A 27442-nucleotide genomic window follows, 5' to 3' on the forward strand; every position below is an offset into this window, starting at 1 on the left:
TAGTTCTGGCTATGAACACAGCATACCCTGTCTACTCACTATCTATAGTTTCTCTACAGCTCAGCAACCCTGGGATTGCGGTTCCAGTATCTGAGGGACTTCAGCCCTGCCGGGCATATCAGCTCAGTACTGCCATCTCTGGTGGTTCTACTAACCTGTCTAATAAAAGTAATACCTGTGTCTGTCTCCGTACCCAAGCCTGGCCGGTAGTCTCTCTCAGGATATCCTCCTGGGGACGCAGCCATCTGCCATTCTTGGGCCATCTTGCCAGGCCCAAGGATTCACCTATCTACATTCCTCTTCAGCTGAGTGTCCTCTCCAAGCACTCTGCTGGTAACAGATTGCTACTCCTCCATCAGGAGTCTTCAGCAACAGATTCATATAGATTGCTACTCTACAGTCTAAGACCTAACGGATTGTTTACTACTCCTTCCATAGGAAGCCAAAGCATAACAGATTGCTAACTCCTCCTTCCACAGGAGCAGTTCTACAACTAGCTTGCTAACTCCTTCCTCTCAGGAGTCTATACACAACAAGTTTGCTAACTCCATACCCTACATAGAGCCGATTCATACAGATTGCTAACTCCTCCTCCTCAGGAGTCAATCTACACGGACTGCTACCTCCTATCTGATTGCTCTGCCCACCAGGCATCAGATACACAACAGATTGCTAACTCCCTAGCAGGCTCATTCACAACAAATACAGCATTGAGGTAACTTGTCCTGTTCTGGGATGCCCCGAAATCTTAAATTACATCGGCGGGATCTGTTCTCCAGATCCTCAAGCTTCTCTTGAAGTAAGGCTTGCACAGATTCAATAGCCAAAATCTTTTTCACTTGTGTGTCCCCGGATACCATCTGTTCTTCAAGCATCGAGTGGAGTTTCCTCCACTCGATGTCCTAAGTCGCTGACATCGAGGCGAAGTTCTGCCACAATTTGTGAAAGTTCAGTTTTGAGCCCTCCAATATTAGCATTCAGCTCCTCAAACCATTTGATGAAATCTGCCTTAGATATTGCATCATAGGCAATAGATCTTGGATCCTCAGATCTCTTTGTCCCCCATTGCTGCACACTGTTCTGCCTTGTGGCTGTCAGCTATCTTAGCTTCACTATCGCTGCTGGCCTCCGGCACGGCCAATCCAAAGGAAAACTGGCTGAGATCCACCAGTCATTTTTAGACATCACTGGAGTTATCAGGACCTTGCTCGCCAAAAATTGAGAGGCGTCAAGACATTTTTCGTAAGCCAGATCAGCAATACACTCAGCGGTGGAACGGGAGCTCCGTGCTTATGCTGCCAATTCGGGACAGTGACGTCACTTCCCCCTTGCACATTATTTTTAACTTTGTTTATGATTCCATGGTTTTTCCATGATCGTCATTTATCTCACGCTCTTCCAGCGAGTGAGTTCAGAGCGTGTTACACAGTGGAGGGGTCCACAGACACCAAACAAACAAAGTGAGAGGGCAGGAGAAGGAAGGGTAGGATAATAAACATGTCTATCAGAATAGGCATAATATACAGCAGCAAAAGAGATCAGATCATATAAGACTAGGTGTTAAAAAAAACCAAACCAAAAACCAAACACCCCAGTAATAATACATCGATTCAATCTTACTAAGACAGAGAGAGAGGCAAGGTAGCCCGTAGAAAATTGGAGGCTGTACTTCACAGGTAGGTGAAAGGTGATATATACAAACCATGCACAGAGCCATAGGATCAAAAAGGTAGATTAAGGGGCGGATTTTCAGAGCCCTGCTCGCCTAAATCCGCCCAAATCCGGGCAGATTTAGGCGAGCAGGGCCCTGCGCGCCGGTGAGCCTATTTTACATAGGCCTACCGGCGCGCGCAGAGTCCCGGGACTCGCGTAAGTGCCGGGGTTCTCCGAGGTGGGCGTGTCGGGGGCGGGCCCGGTCGTCGCAGCGTTTAGGGGGCGTGTCGGCAGCGTTTTGGGGGCGGGTACAGGGGGCGTGGTTACGGCCCGGGGCGGTCCGGGGGCATGGCCGCGCCCTCCGTACCCGCCCCCAGGTCGCGTCCCGGCGCGCAACAGGCCCGCTGGCGCGCGGGGATTTACGCCTCCCTCTGGGAGGCGTAAATCCCCCGACAAAGGTAAGGGGGGGGCTTAGACAGGGCCGGGCGGGTGGGTTAGGTAGGGGAAGGGAGGGGAAGGTGAGGGGAGGGCAAAAGGAAGTTCCCTCCGAGGCCGCTCCGATTTCGGAGCGGCCTCGGAGGGAACGGGGGTAGGCTGCGCGGCTCGGCGCGCTCTGGCTATACAAAATCAATAGCCTTGCGCGCGCCGATCCAGGTTTTTAGCAGATACGCGCGGCTCCGCGCGTATCTACTAAAATCCAGCTTACTTTTGCTTGCGCCTGATGCGCCAGCAAAAGTAGGCCAATTCGCGCTATTTGAAAATCTACCCCTAAGGTTGCAAAGCTCTAGGGTGGCAAGTCAGGTGGCCTTAATTCGAGGAAGGCAAAATCATAGGGTCTTAGGTTATGGGCCAAAAACTTCCACGAACAGCTAGATTTTCAGATCTTTCCTAAAGGTCAGGTGTAAGCCTGATGTCAAGTGGAAGGGAGTTCCACAGTGTGCAGACAGCTCCGGCATCAGTTCCTCGTACTGGAGAGCCACATTTCTTCGGGGGCAGGCACTAACACCCAAGTGTAAGGTACTGTGATCAGAGGTCAGGCACAGGGAGGATCAGCTGAATAGGTAAAAGTGATGCCAGGCCCTTGAGTACCTTAAAAGTGTCATAGTTTTTAATTGGCCTCTGATTATGTTATTCACTCTTTCTTTCAAACCTGCACTTTCGTTGCCCTTTTGGCTTTGTTTCCCCTCCCCTATCTCGTTTTATTGTATTATCCGCTCATTTTGTTAAAATGTGAACCGGCATGATGTTTCGCACTAATGCCGGTATATAAAAGCTAGCAAATAAATAAATAAATAAATAAATAATCCGCTATGCTGATGGGAGGAGCAATCAGATAGGAGTAGCAATCTGTTATAGACTCCTGGAGATAGTAGTGGGTGGATCCTTGGGCCGGTGGCAGATGACTACGCCCCCGGGGGAAGATCCCGAGAGGGACCACTGGCTAGGCTTAGAGTATGGAGACAGACACACACTAGTTCTTTTATTAAACAGGTTTCTGAAACCACCAGAGGTGGCAGTAGTGAGCTGAAGTGCCCGGCAGGGCTGAAGTCCCTCAGATACTGGAACAGCTATCCCTGGATGGCTGAGCTGTTGAGAAACTGTAGACAGTGAGTAAGCAGGGTATACAGAGTTCATGAACAGAATTAGATGACAACACTCACATATTGGTTTCAGGGAGCTCAGGAGCTGGAAAGGATAGGCCCTCGAGGAGCGAGTACCTGGTTCCAGGGAAAGCTCTGAGAGAGCGATGGTAACTCACAATGATGTAGACAGTGATGGCTTCCAGGCAGAAGAGAATCAGCAGATAGTCAGGAACGAGGGCCCTCGAGGAGCGAGTACCGGTTCCTGTCTGTAACTTGAAAAGCAAAGAGAGAGCGAGGCCCCCGAGGAGCGGGTACCTCTGGTAAGTCCGAGGAGGCACAGTAACTTAGGCAGGGTAACCAGAGTAAACCTTGTCCTATCCGTTGCTAACTTGGATTGTCAGCGAAATCAGAGACCTTTAAATATCGGAAGTGGATGACGTCATCTCAGGGGGACGCCCCTGAGGTTCACGCCCTTGCTGGTACTTCACTCGGAGCGCGCGCGCCCTAGGCTTCAGGCAACATGGCGTATCTGCAGCGTCGAGCTAGTCCGGGGACGCTGGAGGGAGACGGCAGGGAGACGCCGCGGCAGCCCGCCATCCTTCAGACCTGGAGGGAGTCGCCACAGAGGTAAAGAGGGCGGAGTGAAGATGTTGGGCAGCGACGGTCACAACAAAAAGACAGGACCAGGACTTTGAAGGTGGTGCAATAGGAGATTGGTAGCCAGTGTAGCGACTTTAGGAGTGGGGATGACCAAATTGGATATGCTGGCAATGAGCCGGCTCCATGCTGCAGCATTTTGTATGAACCATAAAGTTTAATTATGGATTTATGTGATAGGTGAATATGATAAACACTACTAGCTACTGACAAATGTCTTTAATACCATTGTTTTCATGAAATTGAATGGTATGTCTTTTTCATGGTGTATGTTTCAATAATAAACTATGTATGTTTTATTGTGAGTCGCCTAGACCTTGTCGTGATAGGCGATCAATAAACTTTAATAAAAATGGAAATAATGAATTAGCTTTTTTCTTTTGGAAAGCCAAAATAAAGGGAACTGCAATAGTCCAGAAGGGAGATTATGCAGGCCTGGATGAATGTAGTATAGGCAGGTCCATCGCAGAGCGGATGGAGTAGTAACGCTGGTGTAGATACAAACTGGCCAACTTTGTAACGGGTAATATTTGAGCCTCGGTAGTAAGTTTGTAGTTTAAAATGAAGCCAAGGCTTCGAACTCGGTGGCTGAAGGGCACAGCAGCTCCTTCTAGGATTACTCTAGAGAAGATGTGAGAAAGGTCCGATTTTCCCATCCACAGCATTTCCGTCTTTTGAGGATTAAGCTTTAGTTTGTTTGTGGTGGCATAATCAGCTCGCGATCCTCTTGAGGGAGTTATTTAAGTCTGAGATTGTTTGGTCAGGGTTGGAGCCCAGGGGGCATGGTAGCTGAATATCATTATAGGTGTTGAAGGGAATTTGGAATTCTTTATTAATTTGCCAAATGGTGCCATAGAAACATAGAAGTGATGGCAGAAAAGGACCTAATGACCCATCCAGTCTGCCCAGCAAGCTCCCACCCATAGTTGTCAGTTTCCCATACTTATCAGTTACTCAGAACTCCAAGTTCAGGGCTCTTGTTGGTTACGGTTTGAGCCCAATTTCCTTTCACCTCCTGCCGCTGAAGCAGACAGCAATGTTGGAGTTACATCAGAAGCGTAGTATCAGGCGTTTTGGTTAAGGGTAGTAACCACTGCATCAAGCAAGTTACCCCCGTGATTATTTGTTTTCCCAGATGAACAGTTCAATGTCCTTGGTTGCTGTCTGAATCCAATTCCTCTTTTCTCCCTGCCGTTGAAGCAGCGAGCAATAATGGAGTTGCATCAACAGTATGAAGGCTTATTTGTTAAGGATAGTAACCACCACACCAGCAAGTTACCCCCATGCCTCTTACTTCCTTCCCCTTCCCTTTAGGGATCCACAGTGTTTATCCCATGCCCTTTTGAAATCTTTCATCATTTTTGTCTTCATCACCTCCTCCAGAAGGGCATTCCAGGCATCCACCACCCTCTCTGTGAAGAAATATTTCCTGACATTGATTCTGTGTCGTCCTCCCTGGAGTTTCATTTCGTGACCCCTAGTTCTATTGGTTTCTTTCCAGCGGAAAAGGCTTGTTGTTGATCATGCATCATTCAGACCTTTCAGGTATCTGAAGGTCTGTATCGTATCTCCCCTGCACCTCCTCTCTACCAGGGTGTACATATTTAGTCCATCAACCTCTCCTCATAAGTCATTTGATGGAGACCTCCCACCATTTTGGTCACCCTTCTCTGGACCGCCTCCATCCTGACTGTCCCTTTTGAGATACGGTCTCCAGAACTGAACACAATACTCCAGGTGAGGCCTCACCGACCTGTACAAGGGCATTATCACCTCTTTTTTTCTTACTGGTTATTCCTCTTTCTATGCAGCCCAGCATTCTTCTGACTTTAGCTATCGCCTCGTGACATTGCTTCACCCTCTTCAGACACTATCACCCCGAGGTCCCTCTCCTGCTCCGTGCACAGCTTCCCCCCCACCCCCCCCAAATCGCATACAGTTCTTTTGGATTACCGCATCTCAGATGCAGTAATCCGCCAAATAAATGTTGAATAATGTTGGGGATAGAATGGAGCCTTGTGGTGCACCACATGGGAGGTGGTGTGGGTGAGAAGAGGCCCTTTCCCAGGGAGATGGTTTGAATACAGTCATGGAGGAAGGATTTAAACCAGGCAAGCTCTGGCCAGAGACCTAGATCCACTAGGCGGGTGATAAGAAACTCATGGTTATTTAATGTTTATTATTTGTTGTATCTTGCTTTGAACATATTTTGGAAAGGTGAGTAATGAAGTTAAATATTATGTTAAAGTTACTTGTTTTTCTTATGCCTTGGGTGATCTAAGAGCCTGAATTGGGCTCTCCCAGCTGTGCTGTATTGAACACCAGACAAGGGCTGGGCCAGAGAGAAAAGACCACCAAGCTGTACCTTTCAGCAAGACAAATGATCGCCTTCTTATACTTGTAAAGGTCTAGCTTGCCCTGCACACCATGTACCATTGAGAGACCTCGGGACTCTCAGAGAACAGCAAGTCCACCCTCCTCACTCTACTGAGGTTTCACTTCCACAGGCTGCAATAACCTGCGACGCACTCGTAAAACCACACGCAGCAAAGGAGAGCAGTTCAGCCTCAGAGTACAGAACAGGATGAAGAGAGGGAAACTCTTTGCTTCTCTTCTCCCCGCAAGGCAAAAAGATCTGAAATCCTTCCACAGGCCCTTACGATCACGTCGTCGAAACACTGGCCAGGAAAAGAGATCCTCAGCTGTGAAGGCTGAAATTTCAGGTAAAAGGAAAAAAGTAGCTGGGCCCAGGATGTGCCAGGAGAGAGAAGAGAGAGCAGGGGCAGAGCAAACAAACTTACGTTTTCGAACATCTTTGAATGCCGTGTTGTAAAATCGAAGGAGATACTCTGAGGCGATATCTTCGTCAGCGTCAGAAAAAGGAGGCTTCACCTTCCCTAAAGCTTTTAAAAAAAAATGTATTAGTGAGGTAAATGCATAAAGCTCAGCAGCAGTACCGCACAGGAGCCCACCTGACCCCCTGTCCAAGCTGGTGGTGCCACTGGGGCCAGGAGAGAAAGGGGCTGCTCAACAAACTGACTACTTTGATGGAATGACTATATGAAGAGTGGCCATTGGGGCTGCAGCCCTCTATAGCAGGTAAGATACAATACAACTGTAAAAAAAAAACCAAAAACCAAACACTATAGAATTATTGCCTTTATAAAAATACACAATTGTTGTGGTTCCTTTTAAATGCTACTACCTCTTAATATTATTTTTTTTTTAATTCACACTTTATTCAGTTTTCATTTAAAGTAATCAATACATCTTACTTTAAAGTAAAGAAATGGTATGTAACATGAAAACCAATTTTATTTAACATATAAAATAAATGGGAAAAACATTCAAATACATCCTTTTCAGCGAGGTATAATAAGCAGGTAACACAAGGGCCCAGATATAAGGGAGATACTAAAGAAAACTTTTTTTTAAGACAAACTGGCTTAACGGAATTCGGTGTACCTTTTAATGACTGACATGGGGTCTGTACTCTAGGGGAGGTGTTTATTTCCCTAGCATTCAAAAAGGATTTTAGCTGTTCTGGAGTATTAAATACGAAACTCTCATCTTTCCCTCGCACCAAACATCTACAAGGATATTTACTTGTGTTCTCAGATTCAAAAACTCCCTTCTCTTTAGTTGGGTAGTTCTTGCAAAATCTGGGAATACTTTTACTGTCTGACCGAAAAACATCGTAGGAAAATTCTGAAAATACCTTCTCATAATGTCATTAATGTCTTTCTTTGACACAAATGATACTAACAATACACCATAATGCAATATTTCTATATCTGAATTCTCAAGGAATTGTGTTAAATTTTCTAAAACATTTATTTGGTTAACTCCATTATTCCTACCACCTTTGGATAGAAAATAAGCTTTGTTAACCAAAGGTAACTGACTCTTCAAACTTTAGATTTTCCATAAAATATTTTTCAGAGTAGCAGATGTATCCTCTCCAAGAATTTGAGGAAAATTAAAAAATCTTAAGTTAAAGTGTCTCGTATAATTTTCTAAAGCTTCCAGTCGTCTAGATAGACTTCCGTAATCTTTGATTAGCTTCATATTCACAGCCTGAATTTGTTGTAAATTTTATTCAGTAGAGTCCACTCTAGTATTAAGATTTTTAAGCTGACTGCCCAAATTAAGGTTTATGGAGTGTACTTCCAATTCCAGTTTCAAATAGTTTTTGCTCACTCTTCTTTACTAGCCCGGCTAGGCTTGCAACCAGGTCCCACAGTTTATCCAAAGTCACAATTGCTGGCTTCGGGGGTAGTTGGAACATCTCACTTCCTTCATGAGCCGTTAGTGGCTCTGGAGACACCACCGCCTGCATCGCCTCAATCCTCCTCTCCTTCTCCAAGAATTCAACCGGCGATAGAGATGTCGCTTCTCCGTCTGGGTTCCTTCCCAAGGCTGTTTCCAGCAGGCTGGAGGAAAGTTGAAGCTGGATCGCCGTTCCTCCCTCTCGAGTTCCCCCCTCCATCGAGCGGGTGATGTCATCAGAAGGTGCCAGCTCTGGAAGACTCTCTCGCAATGCTGGAGGTAGAAAATCCAGGGGACTTCGTGAAATTTCCCCATATAGCGCAGGGCTCCCTCTCCAGACTCTAAAGCAGGGATAGTTCCTCCCGACACCTCTTAATATTATTTGACTGAAAATTGAATTATTATAAGAGTAAAAGACCTCGGAATCCACTGGTATCAGGAACAAATACGCAGCTAAGATTTTGTAATCAGAGGTCAAAAACCTCCTTGTGTGTTCTCGAAAAAGCATGCTTGTGCTTAAAGATCTATTTATCATGAATCAACCGAAGAATGCCCATAGAATTATAATGATCTTTCAGCAATAGCAGTTCAGCATATAAATTTTCAGTTAACCAGCACCACTTTTCAAAACACACACATAAGGAGTTTTTTGATCTATGATTTCAAAAAGACTTAGCTGTGTATTTAATCAGGATACCAATGGATCCAGAGGTCTTTTTCTTCTTTAATATTATTTGCTTGAAAATTAAATTTAAGTTTAAAAGGAACCTCAATAGGTGTATATTTATAAAGGCAATAATTTTACATTGGAGTTTTGATTTTTTGGCACAGTCACAGTGGTGTGGTAATTTAATTTTTCTATTTATTCATTGGACTGAAAATATAATACAAGCCACTGAAGTTCATCTTTCTCACGACATTAGGTCAGCAGCAAAGGAGCCTCATATTAGCCTTTCAGAACCAAACTTATTGAAAATCAACAAAGTACTTGGGTAGAAATGATAATTTTTGGATTCTTAGCTCACTTTTCCAAAGGATGCTGCTCAAGGAAGCTTACAGTATTCTTAAAATTCAGGTAGAAAATCTCACTCTATCCCAAAAACTTTACAAGTCTAAGTGGGTACCTGAGGAAGATAAAGTGACTTGCTGATGAGCAAAAGAAATAACAGTGGGGGGAAGTGGGATTTGAACCCTGGCTTCCCTGTTTCTCAGCCCATTTGCTCAAACCACTGGGCCCCTACTCCCTGGAGAATTTTTAATCAATCATAAAATGGGTTGCAGTGCCCGACTCGGGCAGAGTTTTGCCCTTCAACATGGGCTGCTTCAGGGGCTATATTGTTCCAACTGTCAATGGAACTAATGGCAGCTCAAATCGAGATTATGAACAGCAGATCTCGCTCAGAGGGATAAGGCCCAACTTTGATTCTGTTTTAAGATGTTTAGCAATGCGCAACGATAGTATTCCGGCCGGCGTTTCTGAATCGGCATTACAGAATCAAAGTTGGGCCTTCACCCTCTGAGAGAGATCTGCTATTCATAATCATGATTTGAGCTGCCATTAGTTGCATAGACAGTTAGAACAATATAGCCCTGAAGCAGCTCATGCTGATGGGCGAAACTCGGCCCGAGTCGGGCACTGCATTCCTTTTATGATTAATAAAAATTCTCCTTAATACCGATCTACCCTTGTTCTGTTTGCATCCCTGCTATATTGGATCGGCTTCCATGTTGTTTCCTGGGACCACTACTCCCCTGGCCATTTCTCATCTATCAAATCTGATACTATAATGGGGAAGTAGGCAGGCTACACAGTTTCTTAAAGCAGTGCCTCCATAATTCACTTAATCTGCATTAGCTGCAGAATTGTCATCTGCCTTTTTTGGGTTTGGTTATTCTTGCAATTGTCTGCACAGTTCCCCATTTAGTCAGGCATGTCTGTACACTCATCAGGTCCTTGTGTCATGGTAGCCTACTTTTGATTCACAGCTCATGCTGATCCAAAGTTTGGCCCAGTAGGCGCATAAGCGGTCGAGGAGTTTAGTTAGGGTCTCCTGACAGAAGATCTACTGTACCTCTAATATCTGAATCTGCACATCAGCATGAGGCACTGTGGAGCCCAGGCCTTCCCTCTACATCTCAGTTTAACTAACCACTCCATCCAGGTAGTGGCTGTGGGTGGTCCCATTAATGTACTGAGTGTTAGCATATCTGCTGCAGAAAACCTTTGGTAGTCAGTGGTATAGCAGTCTCATTCCTCAAGGCCAGTTTTTGTGTAGGGCAAGCAGGGCAATTGCTTGGGGCACTGTGCAATGAAGGGTGCCAATGGCCTGGGGTTCCCACGTTCATGTGCACATGCAGCCCAGCAGGGTTGCACAGGCCACACCTCAGGCCATGCAGACCTGGCACTGGCAGGAAAGCCGAAGAAATAGCAGGAACCGTGTCACCGCCACCACTGTTCCTTCCTGTCGGCGCTGGCACTGCAAGCACATTCAAAAGACTCATGGCTGGCACTTCATGCATGCTGATCTTTTGTGCATTGCAAGGTCAGCATACAGGAAGTGCCAGCCAGCGAGTGCTGAACATTACTTACACCACTGGTACAGACTGGGGAGGGGGGGAGGGGAGGGAATGGTGAACAGCAGCTCTGCTGCTAAACAGGAGGAACAGGCAGATGCAGTGACAGCAGCGGAGTGGAACTGGGTGGGGGGAGGCAAGGTAGAGATACTGGAGGAAGGGAGAAGGGAAAGGCGGGAGGCAGAGAATAGGGATGGGGGAGTGCTGGACCCTGCTGCTCACTTGCAGCAAAAGCTTGCATGCATCCTCATCCCCCAGCTAATCCATGCCAAAGACCAGGGTGTGGGAGCGACATTTCCCCTAGAGCCTGGCACTACTTGTGCTCATCTTTGGTTGTTGAAATTACAGCCACTACAGTCAGAGGTAATTTTTGAGGAGGATCAGTTTTAATCCATAAATCCTCAGCATCCCAATTTCCCCATGATCAAAATCCAAACCACTAGAATCATCAGTGTTTGGTACAATTTGCAGATTTTTGAACATTCAGAGCGTGTGTCAGCTTTTTAATACACGACTCACAGTGCTCATGGTTAGCTGGGGCTTGTCCTTGTTCTAGAGTATTTCTTTACAAGACTCAGTGGTCCACAAACTTCTGTTTTTAATCTCTCATGATCCTAGGCACATTGCTGTAGTTTCATAAGTTCTATCTGGAATTCTTTGTAACCCAAGAAGAGGCTTTTCACTTGTGACCGATAAGCCAAAAGCAGTAAGTTTCCAATTATCTGCTTTGTCTCTATTGATCTAGCGATTGTAACTTAAAGAGTATCTGTGGTTTCAAATTTGTATTCTCCACTGTCAATCTCTTTACATTATTTCAGAGCAGCCATAAACAACCTGATAATTGCTTTTCTGGAAGAATGACAGTGTACATGTCGCAGTATGAGGAGTTCATGTCCTCTACTTCCCCACAAGCACAAATAGCAATGCCTAGTCTAAGCAGTAAGTGCAGTATGAAATGCAAAAAAAATCAGTCTATCATACATTAATGCCTTCACTCCCACCACCGTAATCTTCATTCTGTGTGGCCTACCCAGACTGAAGAGAACATTTTAAGCATTATCTGCAGGAATCATCAAGAATCCTGTCTCTCTGTTTGCATATGACCTTTGAAGATTTCTTGTGAATGCACCTAATTAAAGTGCTATAAAGAAATATATTACAATCCGATTGGTTTGTAATTTGAAGCCTTATATTACAACCTTCGCTTATTTGGACCTTCCTGGCTTCTAAGATTTATTACTATTGGTAAAATTATTACTCATCATATAACTAATCCCCTTCCTCTTACAACATTCCTAATGTGTCTTCTATTTTGCTAAAACCCTCTTAAGATGCTCACTTTCAGAACTGCTAAGTTCCCTTTCTTAATCAGTCATGAGGAAGAGAAGGCTTGACAAAGGGGATCGTAGTAGTCCTGAAACTTGCAACTTGAGACACAGAATGATTCAAGAATGGGCTATTAAATAAGTAAAGACCTCCAGCAAGACCGCCCCAAATTTCACTGCAGGACCCCTCTCCCAACTCACCAGCACAGTTTTGCAAGAGCTTTCTGATGACAGAATCCTCCAGCGTTTTCTCAATGCCATCCAGGAGCTGCGACAGCATCCTGTCCACGCACTGCATTCTGTTCACAGAGTCCACCTTCAGTAAGGGTGACACTAGAGGGCCAGTATCAGCCTTCAGACCCTCAGATTCCTACAGGATCATCAAAAATCAGATTACACAGAGCAGTCATACAGACAAAGGAACACTATCTGAGAAAACTCCAGTTAAAAAGGTTCCATGCCCACCATCAGCCCATACCTAATGCGGCTATTGTGGGAGAGAAGAGTGCCAGTAAACAGCACATGTTCATGCATCAAACAGAAAGCAAATTATTCCTATCCAGTAAATCTAGAATCCATGCCTGCTGGGCACTGAAATCCCGTCATTAAAAAAATATTAACAAGATTTGCATAGCAAATCCTGCCGAGTCTGACTGCTAAGTATGGAACATTAGCACCCAGCCAATCAGCAGTCAAAATCAGCAGGGCATCAATGGTCAGTAACAGCCTGCTCAAACTTGCCACTGATAATGGAAGTTTAGAAATAGTTTTAAAAATCCAAACTATATTAAAGCGTTACATTTTCTAATCACGACAGTGCCCTTGGGTGCAGATATAAATACCCTCTTCAACATTTACCTCTTACCCCTCTGCCATCATCTATCTGAACTAGGCCTCAAATTCTACATCTATGCAGATGATGTCCAAATCATCATCCCACTCCGTGAGTCTCTATCCGCAACCCTCAACTTCTGGGAAAAATGTCTTTCATCCATAAACTCCCTACTCACCTCCCTGCAACTTGCTCTCAACTTATCTAAAACCAAGCTCCTCCTCATCCACAACCAAAAAACCTTTAAGCTCATTCCCCCCAATGATTACTCTGCCATACCCCTCACCTCACAACCCCCTGTACGAAACCTTGGTGTCCTAATCGACCCCCACTTGAACCTAAAAAATCATGTCAGCTCCATCCTAAAAGGAGGTTTCTACAAACTCAATATCATAAAAAAGCTTAAACCCCTCCTTCACACACATGACCTCAAAACTGTCATCCAAGCCACCATATCTTCTAAAACTCGACTATTGCAACTCCCTATACTTAGGCCTCCCCAACTCTACCATCAAACCACTACAGATGCTGCAAAATGCTACTGCAAGGATTATCAGTAATGCATGCAAAACCGACCATATAACCCCCATACTCAAAGAGCTACATTGGCTTCCTATTTCATCCCGCATCCTCTTCAAAACACTCACTATCATACACAAATCTATCTACAAAAATAACTCCTCCTGGCTCAGTGAACCGTTCCAACTCATGCAAGCCGATCGCCCCATCAGAACAAACCTCAAATGCACTCTGCAAGTCCCTCCCCTCAAGAAGGCCAGACTCACAGCAACAAGAGACAGTGCTCTCTCAATAGCTGGCCCAACTACCTGGAACTTGCTACCATGCAACCTCCGCATGGAACCATGCCCTTTTAAAATTCAGGAAAATGCTAAAGACATGGCTTTTCCGCCAGGCATTTCCAGATTAACAACCCTTGCTCTCCCTGCCTACCCCTCTCCCTTTCCCTCAGCTAAATTTCCTGGCATTCCCACTAGGTTCCCATAGAGCAATTATACCTCTCCCCCTCCCTCCCCTCCACCCCCCCCCCCCCCCATCCGTGCCTTTCGCGCAGTTCCCTACCACTGTAAATAGTTTTTTCCCCCACTAACCTTAGTTGCCCGCACTGTGTAGTTCCTTTCTCTCAAGCTCCCCATTAGAGCTGTCTTTCTATTGTTTTGTTATCCCCCCTCCCCCGTCCCTGTTTATTGTATTTTCTACCTTTTTGTTACAATGTAAACCGATATGATGTGTATTTTAATGTCGGTATAGAAAAGCTGTTAAATAAATAAATAAAGAGTTTAGGCCATGTACTGGTGCAATAAGTTATCTCAAGATCACGCTTGCTCTTGGGAGCACCATTACTTAAATTGCTCCAAAACAGGATGCAGGACGATGGCATTGGAGCCATATGTCTGGGCACAGGTCTTAAGAGAAATATAGAAACTGATGCTTGTGGTATAGATGAATCCTGAAATCATAGGAAACTTCAAAAAGGTCATCTCTACCCATCCAAATGTTCTGTCAGTCATCTCAGTCGGCAATGGGAAGGAGACTCTAGATGGCTCAAGGGTGTTGTCTCAGTGTTACAGAGCCTTTCGTCTCTTGATTTGGGACAACACAGGAAGGACCTCTGGGTCACTGATTTAAATGTGGCTCAAGAGTTGGTAGTAATCCACAGTCATTACTATCCGACAGCTGTCTGGTGGCTGATGTGAAAAGACCTGTGTCCACCTGACAAAAATTACCCAACAGTTGGGCACTACCTAGCATGGGCAATGGCTGTTTCAGCAGAAGCGCCAAAGATCTGCACAGGCATAGGGACTGAAGAACCCTCTCACTCTTATTGGTGATCAGTCCTGTGTGGGATAGAGACCCACTGGTGAAGGGGAATGTGAACAGTCGCTGCCCATGGTGTACCTGCTTCGTGGACAATAGGAGGACTCTAACTCCTAGGCCTATCAACCTGGCACCATTCCTAAGCATTAAATTCATGAAAGAAGTCACAACAAAACCCCCTCCACAAGCAAGAGAGCTGTAGGACAGGACAGACTCTATCACCCACCTGCACCACTCTGAAGTGGTCACAGCTTTCTTCCAAGTCCTGCAGCAAGGCGATTTTCATCCTTATCAGCATGTTCTCCTCCTTCATCTCTTTCAGGCAGCCAAAAATCTCCTCCAAAGCCAAGTCCTCCTCTCTCTTGAAATAATCTTCAGCATCTTTCCGGAGTCCTTCAAGTACTTTGATAAGTTCTGAGATTTTGCTGGCATGGAGCTCTCTGACGAGGGCACGGTGCTGGAGAATACCATGAGGGAAAAAACCAGACAGGCAGTTACAGCCTGGAGAGTGCAGTGGGCGACACATTGCCAAGCATCACTGCCACAGTACAACAAAGCAGTAAGGTTGCCTCCTGTGATGTTTATTCTAATTCTCTCCTGAGAGAGGATATACTGATAAATTTATTAACTCACTCTCTTATCTTTATTGCCACAGCACAGCACGGTCCCTCTAATCTATTCACCCCTGACTCTTGATAAGAAGATAGTGTAGAGGCCCCAGTGACAGTGAAGAATAACCTGAACCCTATTAAGGTCAGAGTCGGGACAAGTCTCTAGTGATGTGCAGGGGAAAAATATTTGTTTTCGGGAGTTTTTTTCCCCAAAATTTTGGTTTGTGGATTGCTGGATACATTTAATTCATGAGAAAAAAAACCAAAAATCAAACAATTTAAAAAAGCCAAAAAACAAAAATTTGAAAAAGAAGGCTCCCACCCGCCTGGAAAAATGCCAGGGCTAGGATCCCCCCCGGCCCCCAATTACTCGATCCGGAGAAGATCCAATGGTGAGTTCACGAAGACCTATCGTGTCCTCGGCCTACACAAGGCTGATGCCTCGGCCCGGTCTCCGATGCCAGGGGCCCGATCCAGCCAGCACCCCAACCCGGCCCCTGATGCTGGGGCCCCAACCCAGCCAGTGCCCCAATGCCTTGAGGTCGGGTCCTCTGGCCAGGTCCAGGCCTTGCACTGCTCCCTTGTCATTCTCTTCTTTCTTCTGATGCTATCCACTGGGGTTGCGCCGTCAGTTTGATGTACAGCATTGCCGTATATCAAAATGAAGCCATCCAGTGGGGTGAATGTGTCAGAGTTAATGAACTCTGACGCAGCCCCAGCGGTCGGCATCAGAAGAAAGAGGACGACAAGGCAGTAGCGTGAGGTCTGGGCCTGACCCGAGGCAGAGGCATCGAACATAGGCCTGGGCATAAGCCCCGGCATTGGAATCCAGCCTCTGAGCCAGGTTGTGGTGTTGGGTCTTGGTCCGGGCTCCAGTAAGAGGTAAGAGACCCCAGTGTTGCACTCTGGTCTAGGCCGCAGCCCTTACTTTGAGCCTTGGCCTATGCTTTAGGCAAGGCCCTGGCTTTAGGCCTAGACTTGAGCCTGATGCATTAATTTCAAACGAATGTAACAAATAAGGTTTGTTTCATTTGGGGGGGGGGCCCCCCCCCGATTCATTTTGGGGCCTCTCCAAATGAAACAAATTGCCCTTATTTGTCATGTTTTTAAAATTAATTTGAAATGAATGCATAGCCCTAGTGGTCTCTATATTCCTTCTATCTAGAGCAGTCCACATTTTTACAGCAGTCCTCCTGTTTGCAGCACCAAATGTCACATCCTCTTTAGATGTGCTGGAAGGCCCTGTCCCCAGGCCGACCTGCAAATGATAGGCTCACTTCCAACATAAATGGGAAGCAATGCATTTTATTAACACAAACCATGAAAAATCAAGCCTTAGACTGCCAACTGTTCTTCTACTCACTTACCAACCCATAAGGACTCATTGATTAACTTACTAAGGAATAAGCCCCTGTAGAAGGGTCATGCTCTGCAGTATAGGCCAGAGGAAAGTGCCATCTATCCATAGCACCCCCATGGGAAATTGCCGACTGGTCCAATGCTGTTTCTGTATCAGCACAGGACACCTACTGGTTTTTGTGGACCTTTGAGTTGGATTTTGAAAGTAGGAGCTTTCCAGCTCATGCTCCTCTCTATATTTGATCTGCATGTCCAAAGCCTTGGCGAGAAGCATAAGTGATGAGTAAGAGATTTGCTACTAGCTCACACCCAGTGACAAGAGAGCCATTTCTTTCATTTGAACTTTTGTTTTTGAGTGAAGTTTTTTGTCCTCCCTTTCTTTCCAGGAGAGAGGTTGGATGAAAGGCTCTAATCTCTTACAGGATAGGGTATGGAAGTATTTCAGTAAGTAAGGAGTTTTGGATTGCCTTGGGTTTTGTGGAAACCCTTAACAGTTCACCCCCTGTGTCTCAGTCTGAGAGAGACTGTGCCAACAGAGCAGAAATTGTTTGGAGGAGAGAAGTGCTAATCCAGTACCACACAGGGAGGAGAATAAAAAAACAAAAAACAAAAACACACACTAAACTACTTGTCTGGTGCTCATCCAGTGGACAGAGCAGAGGAGGTGCCTACAAGACACCAAGATGTTAAGATCTGTACAGTGTTTTAATGAGTTTATAGCTCACCTAAGATTTTAGATAGAGAGAGAAACATACAGGAGAGGGAGGAGAGGAGTTAGGTTTCAAGATCAAGCAGTTGCTTCCCAGGTATCAACAAGGGGATGTGGACAAGGTTGCATGTGGACAAATGTATGCAGACCTTTGAAGAATTCCACCCAGGAGATCGATACTGGCTCTAAATGGAAAGGCGCTGAGTCCCTGGGAGGTCCCAATTGAGGGAGGCTTCCGCTGGGAGTCGTGAAGTCCGACGTACTGACCGAGGAGCCGGATCCCGGTACCGGCTGGGGAGGGCCTTTGACTGAATCCCCCAGAGCCTCCTCGCACTGTATATACAGGACCGTGGCCTCTTCATGCTGTGCAGCTCTAATGTGGCATGCTGGACAGAGATCCTGAGCCTTGAGCTTCTTCTCCGGTGGTGCCATGGCTTGTGGGCGTAAGAATACAGGGACCGGGCGGCTTAAATATGCGCTCCGGGCGGCTTAAATATGCGCTCCGGAGTGCGCGTAAATTTGGATGCGCACTCAATAAGATGTGCGTGCCGCTGTGTGCACGAGCCAAACTAATGTGCCCAGCACAGTAAGCGTGTGGCTATGCGCGTCGCTATGCGCATGGCACTTATGCGCATGCCGATGTGCACACAAGGGATTTGTGCGCACGGATCGAGACGGCGGACAGGGCGGCGAACAGGTCAAGATGGCGACGGCGACCACGCAGTCAATATGGCGACCACCTCGGAGGGTCTCCACGTGGCGCTGGCTTGCGACTTGCGCTGGCTTGCGACTTGTGCGGCTCTTCGAACTTTGGAGACCGGAGACTTTTAAGACGTTTTCTACCTTACCTTGTCTCGGCGTTTCCCTGTCTCGTTCCGGGCGGTCTCCGGCTGCGGGGGGAGAGGGAAATACCTTCACCACCTCGCTCAAAGTTGCACCTGCTGCCTCTCAGCCTCACCCGTTCCCGGGGGCTAAGTCCTGCTGGACCGAGGCCTACCTCTGAGGGATCGCGGAAACCACCTCGGGAATTCTCAACTGGGGGAGGGACCCAAAGGGTGTCACCGCAGGAGAGCAGGGCTCGTCTGTAGAGGTAAGATTTCTTCTTGTCTTGGGTTTCTTTGGTAAATTACTCTAACGCTGTGAGAGCATGCATAAAGTCCCTAACTGCTATGGAGATGGAAAATACTGAAGAGCTGCACTTCCTGCAGGGGTATATATACTAGGGCTGACGTCAGATTGAAATCTGATCCGTCTCCAACTGCTATCAGGAGTACACTATTCCCATTGGTCCTGAGTCCATCTGCTACACGCTAGGAAATTGAATTTCTTCGTCAATTAAGAAGCGTCCGTTTTCCTAACCCGCTGACACTGACCTCTCCCGGGCGCCCGATGCAGAGGAGGTGCTAGGGATGCACAATTTTCCCTAGCACCTCCTTTTTACCGTGGCAGCTCATTTTAATATTAAAATCGGGCGGCTGGGAGAGGTGGCTCGGCGCCAGTTAGGAGAGCGGGTGCTCAATCACGAGCACCCGTTTTACAAGCGCTGATATTGCATCAGCCTGTTTTTGTGTTTGGAGAGGGTTCAAGGGGTGGTGCGGTCTCCTGGACCACCAGGGCATTTTCTAAAGGGAAAGGTCTAGGGGGGGGGGGCGGTGGCAGGCAGGCTAGGGGTTTTGGCCTCCTGGGGCCAGAGTTTTTTGAGTCAAGGGATGGGTTGGGGGTGGGTGCAGGGCTTGCCTTGGTCATACAAAAAGTTTATTTATTTAATTTAAAAATAGGCCTCTTGAAAAGGCAGCAAGGAAAGTGGGACATGGGATCTATGCAGACCCACTAGGGTTACCACTAGTTTCTGGTGATGGAGAGGGAATGATCTCAGGGCCGAGCAGCCCCTTTAAGACAAGGTCCTGGGAGCATCTCGGGACCTGTGTTAATGTCCCAAGCCTCCTGGGAGAAGTCAGCATAAACTCAAAAGTTTTAGCTAACTTCTAATCAGTTAACCCAGCTTGCGAATTTTTCAGCAAGTCATGTTATTTGATTTGCATCAATTAGGGCATGGATGATCTCATTAGCATGCATTTAAATATGCGCAATGCTAAGCCTGGAGCAATGTGAGATATTTGAAATATCTTATATTATCCCTGCCTCAGGCCATTTACCATACAAAATAAACAGCAGTTTTAGCCTGGTGAATTGCCTACCGCGGCTTAGTGAATGAGGCCCTATATTAATAAAAATGTTTTCCTAAAAAGGAATGAGGTTTGATTGTTTTACTGTTATAAAATGAACTACATAATGCACTTTGTTATTTTCAGTAAACTTTTATCAGAATTTTAAGCTATTGAGCCCTGCTGAATTCTGATTCCAGCTCTGCTCCGGCTCCAACAATCCCAGGTCAGGAGTATAGTGTAAAAAAACAAAACAAACAAAAAACCCCAAATACTGACCCATCTCTGCTCCGGTTCCAGGACTTTGAGCAGGAACCCTGGCCATTTCTAGAATGCATGGTCACAGCTACAGTGGCTGATCTGGCTTAATTCCTTGGTCATAGCTCTGCGTGCCTTTCAAAGCATGGGTACAAGACGAGCTTTTACACTGCTGTTGGCTACTGTGATTACTGAAGGTCCACTGCATTCCACTTTGAGCTGTTCTTCTGATGCAGGTTTCTATCTGTATTCTACAAGTTAACTGCTTTCAATACTTAAGGTTATGAAAACTACAGCACCAAGGGAGACTGCAAAGCTACGGTGTGCTCAGGCACTCGGGACAGATTGCAAAGCTCAGGCAGCTTGCCTTTTACACACACACACACAAACCAGCCTTTGGCCTTTTGCATCTTGCTATGATCCCATCCAGCAGAGCAAAGCATTGGTTTGCATTGTGGCTGAGCCAGCCTCAGGACTTAGTCATTAATGTTACCCAAGAGCCGACAGTGGTCTTTCATGCCACAGGAGATCTCAGATTCATGCTTCTTTTCCCTTCAGAAGACCCTGGCGCCTTTTCTCTCATAGAAGTTCTGAAAAGGTTATTACATCGTGAGCTTTTTCCATGTTTTCTGATTTAGGATTTTGTTACCTCTAGGCACTGTCGCTTCCCACCCCATACAACAGACAATAGAACAGAAGGTCTAAGGCACTGCCTTCTTTGCTCTTCTCTATCTGCTCCAGGCTCACCTCCCCCCACCCCCTCATATCCCTAAATGACAAGAGTAAAAGGGCTGGGTTAATGAGCAGTGTCTCTTTCAGCCTCACCACTGCTCTCTTGTTCTTTGTACTGGGGGGGGGGGGGGGTGCCTGGAGCAGGAAGCAAAATACTGCTAAGTTAGGTTTAGCATAATTGGGAGGCAGGCTCAGGCAGCAAATCTTCAGCCAGCCTGCTGCCCCACCAGATTTTTTTGCTATCCTAGGCCTGCGCCTCTGGACAAATCCAGGCCTGAGTGAGCTGCTGCCGCAGGGGCACTCACCTTCACATCCTCCATGTACTTTCTAACTTCTTCCCTGTTCCGATCTGCCTCCTTTAAACGTTTCTTCTCTTCCATCTGCACGGCAGCAATATCAACCTGCGAAGAGCAAAATTAAGGCAGTGATATTGATGAAGAAAATAAATCGGCACACTGGGAATCTCTCACCTCTATAATCGTCAGGCTGGGTAAACCCGAAGACTGATTCCTACAATAAAGTATGGGACTCTTATTGGAATGCCTTAGAAACATGACAGTACAGTGTAAACTTGCTTTGTATAATTGTTAAAGATCTGTTCTGTGTCTTTAGAAGTGATTTTAGGAGCCCCCCCTGTTTTTCTTCTCTTTTTCTCAATATGCTTAAGAAGGGGCCTTGAGGACAGAAGCAGGGACAGAAGGTGGCCAGGCATAAGCTGCCCCTAAAGTAATCCCCAAACATCAGGTGGAAACCAAGGGGTTGTTGAACGGCCTCAGGCCCCACACCTAATAAATGAAACAGTCTTGCCGCCCGGAGAGACTGGGAGAGGGGACCTCCTACCGTCCCCCTCCCCCTTCATGCCGGAAAGCCTCAACAGGTCGCCCGCGGGTGACCAAAATCACAACAGACCCCGGGGAGGATCAGGATTTGGTGGCTTCTGTACCCCAGGAAGAAGATGGGGAAGCATTCCTGAACCCCCAGTAAAAGAATACCTTGGCCATCCACGATCCACAGGGGAAGAACATCTTAGATTCCCCTGAGCCCATGGGAGAAAATATCCTGGCTGTCCCTGATCCCCTAGGAGGGGATATATCTGACCCCCAGGAAGCACATACCCTAAACCAGCCATGATCACTGAGGAGGGAAAAATCTAGCCCTTGGTACACCCTTTGCAGAAGATTCTCCCCTTGCTACAGGGGAACCCCCTCAGGGATAAGCCTGACTTCAATGCTAAATTGTCTTTGTGCTCAAAGTAAAGCCCTTGTTAAAGTGGAAGTATATGCAATAAATGCCCTTAGGTTGTGAGAGAGAACAGCAGCAGCCAAAGAAAGATGGCAGGGTTATCAGAACTTTAATTTGATTGATTGGTAGAGACTCCGGTTCTAATGCCAACTAAGGCATATTTCCTCATGATACTATTAACTACCAAAGCAGTACTGTACACTTGTTTATCTGTGGGCACAAATTTCCTATCACTTATGAATACAAATAGCAAAAACTAAAACAATCAATTAAACTTGCACATTAGTATTGAATGACTTTTTTTTGTATATTGCCTATTTTTTATGTTATATATTATATATTATTATATATTATATATTATATATATTATTATATATTATTATATATATTATATTATATATTATATTATATTATATATTATTATATATATTATATATATTATTATATATTATATATTATATATTATATATATATTATATAATATGTTATATATTGTATATTGTATATATATTTATATTGCCTTACTTATATGTTTAAAGTTGTAACTAGTTAGTTTCGCTTATGCTTATTAGATCAAGTTTCTGATTTGTTCCATGTAAACTGCTACACGGCAGTAGTTATTACCGTTTAACTGTGAACCGGAGTGATATGTATTGTATACAGGAACTCCCGGTATATAAAATCCATAAATAAATAAATAAATAAATATATTGCCAAGAAACTTATTCTGAAGGTTACAACAATGAACAGATTTGTCAACAAGTTTATAAGCAGAGTTAATCAAAATACCTAACTAAAAAACAAACAAACTGATTTGCTGCTACTGTTATCCCCAAAACAAACCAACAGCTAAGTCCATTGCATAGAATGGGACGACGTTATCTTTGCATATTATTGCCTCTCCTCCCTCACGAACGATTGGCTAAATGACGAAACCTTTCCTCCACGAAGGCGTGGCTTCCTCGAACTCAGCAACAATCCGCTCCCGGGAGGCGGGGTCAGCACGCGGTCGGATTCCCGCGGTACCCACTCACCTTCCGCCCGCGGGCCTCCTCTTCCAGCAGGATGGGCGCGTGCCCCGCCGGCTCCCCGAAGGCGCACAGGGAGCAGAGGAGGCGCCGCTCCTGTCGGCAGTACAGCTCCACCAGGCGGCCATGCGCCGGGCACTTGCGGGCGCTGAGCAGGTCCGGCAGCGGCTCCTCCAGCGGGTGATCGGCGAAGGCGCCCTCGGCCTGCCGGTGCGGCTGCAGGTGAGCCTGGCAGAAGGACGCCAGGCAGCGCAGGCAGGACTTGACGGCCTTGCGCTGGGCAGCGGCCGGGCACCAGTCGCAGGGCACGTCAGTGGGTAGGAGCGGCGGCGGGATGGCGCTTCGTTGCGCCCGGCGGAACTCCTCCGCGATGTCCCCCAGGAGCGCGTTCTTCTCCGGATAGGGCTTGCTGGAGAACTCCTTCCGGCACATCGGGCACTGATACCGGCTCCAGTGTTGCTTTTTGAACCAGTGGTCGTTGATGCAGGTTTGGCAGAAGTTGTGGCCGCAAATGAGAGACACCGGATCCTGGAACACGTCCAGGCAGATAGAGCAGAGCAGCCTGTCTTTGGAGAGCTGCAGGGAGACCGTGGTTGAAATGCGAGACATCCCGGACCCGAAACCTCCCTGAGCTCTGCCCGGCAAAGCATAGAAATGAGATGGATGTGCAAGGGACTCGGGTTCCTCCCACCGAGTGGGCTGGCAGCTGGGCGTGTCGGTCTCACACTGGACTGTGCAGAAACAGTTGCGGCGCCTTTTTTTTTTTTTAAAGGCTTTACTGGAGTGGGCATTTTCCAAATATCACCAGAAAAAAAGATGGAAATAGTAGACTTCACTAACGTTACTGTAAATATTTTTATTACAATTTGGGCATACGGACGGAACCTGATCTCTGATTTCAAAGTTCCAAAAATGTCATGCATAAAAAAGGGAAATCTGCCTGAACTTAATGCTAGGTCAGAAATGAGCAGAATCAACAAGTTTTACGTGTTCCTACTGCGTTCACTTTGGGTCCGGGTTTTACAGCTTGAGTTTTTCAAAACTCAGCCCTATTCCAGGCTCTTAAGACTGCTGAAGGAATTATGTAGTACGTGTATAGAACCTAAGGAATTTTATATGCTCTATTTTTCTTTCTAAATGAAGATAACATTGTTTTAATTTCTAAATTTTACACTGATATTTTAAGTGAGATCCTGTGACCTTGCTAATTTATTATGTACTATGCATTTTTCCCATAGTTACATCTGGCCCTAGGTCTATCAGAAAAAAAAAGTCCCAGCTTCCTTTCAGGGTGCTTTCGGGTCTCCTGGAGTGTCTGGGACTTGCACTGGTGGGGGATCAGATTTCGGCAGAGTGCATTGCAATTTATCTATTTATTTAAAATTATTTCTAGCCCGCGCCCTCCAAATTTCGGGCCGAGTAACAACTTTACAACCATAAAGCAAATGTATAGTACAAACTTCCTGCAACAAACGGTTTTCAGAGATGCAAAGTGAGGTCAATCTGTCGGCTGTCTCTTTTTTTCAAATGTTTTTTTTCTGTGTAAAATAAATATGGTCAGTCTTTTTTTATTTTCTTTCTTCTGTAGTATAGAAAGGATTACACGTGACTCCTGACCTGATGTTTGCCTCTTCAGAGTACAGCAAATCAGAGAGGAGGAAAAAAAAGTGACGACATCACTTCCTGGGCTTGTGGCTTTTACTGGTTGCCTAAGTTTCGTTTTCTCTGAAATAGTTTCATTTCACTGCAGGCGGTAGATACGTCGTTTGTGCTGTGGCTCTTTCTGATTCTCTTGGTTTTAAAGCACAATGGCTGCTAGTCTCGATGCATATGAATCGTTTTCTTGTTCGGTTTGTCTAGAAATATTGAAGAATCCTGTTACGATTCCATGTGGGCACAGTTTCTGTATGGAGTGTGTCAGATCGCACTGGGATAATCCGAGCAGGACAGACCAAGATGTCAGCTGTCCCCTCTGCCGGACCGCCTTTCCTGCCAGACCCGAGCTTTGCAAGAATCTCACCCTGTCTGAACTGCTGGAACGCTGGCAGCCGGTGAGGCAGGCGCCTGTTACCGAGGCCTCGTCTTCTTCCGAAGACGTTCTGTGTGACTTCTGCACGGACGAAAAGGAGAAGGCTGCCAAATCCTGCCTGGTCTGCATGGCGTCCTACTGCGCCTCGCACCTGCAGACTCACTATAGGAACGCCGTATTCCAGAGCCACCAGCTGGTGCCGCCCGTCCGACACATTGAGAGTGTGTGCAGAGTCCACCTGCAGCCCATGCAGGGCTTCTGCAAGACTGATCAGAAATGCATCTGCCAGATTTGTGCGAGCCAGGATCACAAAGACCATGAAGTGGTGCCAGCGGAGCAGGAAAAAGCAGAGAGAGAGGTAAGATACAGAAACCTGGGGTGGGAGTGACCCTGAATTTCTAATAGCACAAATCACTTTTCTTTGTGCTTTTTTGCCTCCTGCTTTAAGGTCACTCTGAGGTGCAAGGCAGTTTCATCCCTTGATCATAAAGAAGTTAAATATTTACTGGCTAGTGGATACAACCCTTTTCCATAAATCCATATGTAGCCCCTTCCTGTTCTAGTCCTGGGCACATAGGGAGGGTCACGGACCTTGCAAGTCTCCATCACCTCCCAGGGTTCTCACACAAAGTTTGGTATTTTCAAGGACCTTAAGGTTTTATTCACTCTGAGGGCTGCAGGTGCAAGTGAAGGGCAGGAGCAAAAAATGGGCCACACATGTGCTACCTCCAAGGGATGCATTTTGCAGCAGAGTAAGCATAAAAAAATACAAATCATTGTGCTTCTAAGAAGGCATTGGGGTAACCAGCACAGAGTGGCATTTACAGCCCAAAACAGCATCAAGACTGCATTGTACTTCTAGGAAGGCATCATGGTCAACCTGCATGGAGCGGCACTTCAAATCCTTAACAGCAGTGGCATAATTGCATCTGGCTTCCAAAAAGGCTGGGGCACCTGCCTGCAGGGCCATGCTTGAAACCCAGTGAAATTGGGAGACTGGATTTTAAATTAGAAGGGAGCTTAGGTGTTAATCTTATAGGAAGCAAGACTGAGGATGGCAAGGCTGAAGGTGGTCTGCTAGTCGAGCTGGTTAAGTCAACCACTGCAGCAGATTTGGGTGCACTGGGGACAGATATGGCAAACAGTGGTAGGAGTGGGGTTGAGAGGTCAGGTAAAGGACATAGGGAGACTTAGTTAATGCTGGGTTGCATGTGGGAACTTGTACATCTACCCAAATTTCATGAATCTCAACGGGGCAGCCTAAATGGGCCATTGCACTTGCTGTGTCTGTGATAATTAGGTGTGTTGCTTTCTGTTTTGTGCACCACTTTGATTCATACTCAAAAGGTAGTTTTAATAAATCAATAAGCTAAAAGGGGGGCGGGGTGTTGCCAAAAGCAACCCTTGTCCAGGGTGCTGTTTTTGGCCAGCGACTGTCCTGACTGAGAGAGAGAAAATCCAAACATCCGCATGCCTCTATTCTATTAAACTAGCCGTTAAGTCTGTTAAAACGGGCGAGATTCCATCGATCAGACCGGCACGGTTAGAGCCGCTCTGTTCTCCACAACTTCCCTTTTCCTTCCATCCTCTCTCACCTCATCTACAACCCCTTCCCTCTCCCAGCCCTCCTCCCCTCTTTTTTCTCTTCTCCAGAACATCTTACCCTTCCCACTTGTTCAGTCATATCCTTTTCCCTTCCCCTCTCACCTTCCCTTCCCCTTCTCCCCTCTCCCTCAGCCCTCCTCCACTCCACTTTACCCTTCCCACTTACATCCTCTTCCTTCCATCCCTTCTCATCTTCCCTCTCCCTCAGCCCTCCTCTGCTCCCTTTTTCTGTATTCCACAACTTTACCCTCCCCACTTATATCCTCTTCCTTCCCCTCCCACCTCCTCCACAACCCCTTCCTTCCCCTCCCACCTCCTCCACAACTCTCCCTCAGCCCTCCTCCACTCCCTCTTCTTCTCTCTGGCCCGCCTGACGCTTAGATACCACCGCCGCAGCTCCATGGGAGGTCTCCGGGGGTCTCTCTCTCGCGCGCCTCTCCACCGGGCTCTGTGATGAGGCGCGCGCAAGAGAGAGACCCCCGGAGACCTCCCATTTCTGTGTCTGTGCTGCCGCCGCTTCTCCCCGCACGAGAGAGAGAGACACCCCCCCCCCCCCCCCCCCCCCCGGAGACCTCCTGTGCTGCCGCCACTGCTCCTCGCCGCTTCCAAGACAGCCGTCCGCTGGGCTCCCTTCTGACCGACGTGCTCTCGCGCATGAGCAGTAGAGCTGCTCTCTTCTGCGCATTTGCGGCATGTCTGTCCAAGCCCATTTATATGGTAGATAGGATAAACATCAGAGATAAAACTAAGTTTTTGAAATTAGCTTTTTAAATGTGACAAGAAGGAATGTGGTATACAATGTGGCAGCTAGCAAGATTGTTGAAGGTATTCCAACTGTCTATACTCAGGTCAGATTCAAATTATCCTACCATATTAAGGTTCTTTGTGCAAAAAAATAACCTAAATTGGACAATCTAATTGGCTGATTCAGCTTTTTCTGAGGTATAAAGAACTTCTCCGGGTAAGTATTTAAAC

General features: G+C 46.5%; 2 protein-coding genes across 3 annotated transcripts in view; one reads left to right on the forward strand and one right to left on the reverse strand.

Annotated features, from left to right (window-relative positions):
* Nucleotides 1-23593, reverse strand: part of LOC115090871 (E3 ubiquitin/ISG15 ligase TRIM25-like) — a 34203-nt gene extending 10610 nt beyond the window's left edge. The window contains exons 1-5 of one of the 2 annotated variants that reach the window (XM_029600477.1): nt 22840-23593; nt 20869-20964; nt 14956-15186; nt 12263-12431; nt 6695-6796 (exon numbers count right to left, since the gene is read on the reverse strand). In XM_029600477.1, the coding sequence (XP_029456337.1) occupies nt 6695-6796; nt 12263-12431; nt 14956-15186; nt 20869-20964; nt 22840-23442 (1201 nt within the window). In that variant the 5' untranslated portion in view covers nt 23443-23593. Of the gene's footprint in view, nt 1-6694; nt 6797-7237; nt 8436-12262; nt 12432-14955; nt 15187-20868; nt 20965-22839 lie in introns of those variants that run through there. The other variant, XM_029600478.1, reaches the window with a different exon arrangement.
* A 93-nt stretch (nt 23594-23686) lies between these two features.
* LOC115090870 (E3 ubiquitin-protein ligase TRIM47-like) overlaps nt 23687-27442 on the forward strand; it is a 58901-nt gene continuing 55145 nt past the window's right edge. The window contains exons 1-2 of the mRNA XM_029600476.1: nt 23687-23920; nt 24694-25220. Of these exons, the coding sequence (XP_029456336.1) occupies nt 23746-23920; nt 24694-25220 (702 nt within the window). The 5' untranslated portion in view covers nt 23687-23745. The remainder of the gene's footprint in view (nt 23921-24693; nt 25221-27442) is intronic.

Source organism: Rhinatrema bivittatum, chromosome 4 (genome assembly GCF_901001135.1).
Source record: "Rhinatrema bivittatum chromosome 4, aRhiBiv1.1, whole genome shotgun sequence".
Lineage (NCBI taxonomy): Eukaryota > Metazoa > Chordata > Amphibia > Gymnophiona > Rhinatrematidae > Rhinatrema > Rhinatrema bivittatum.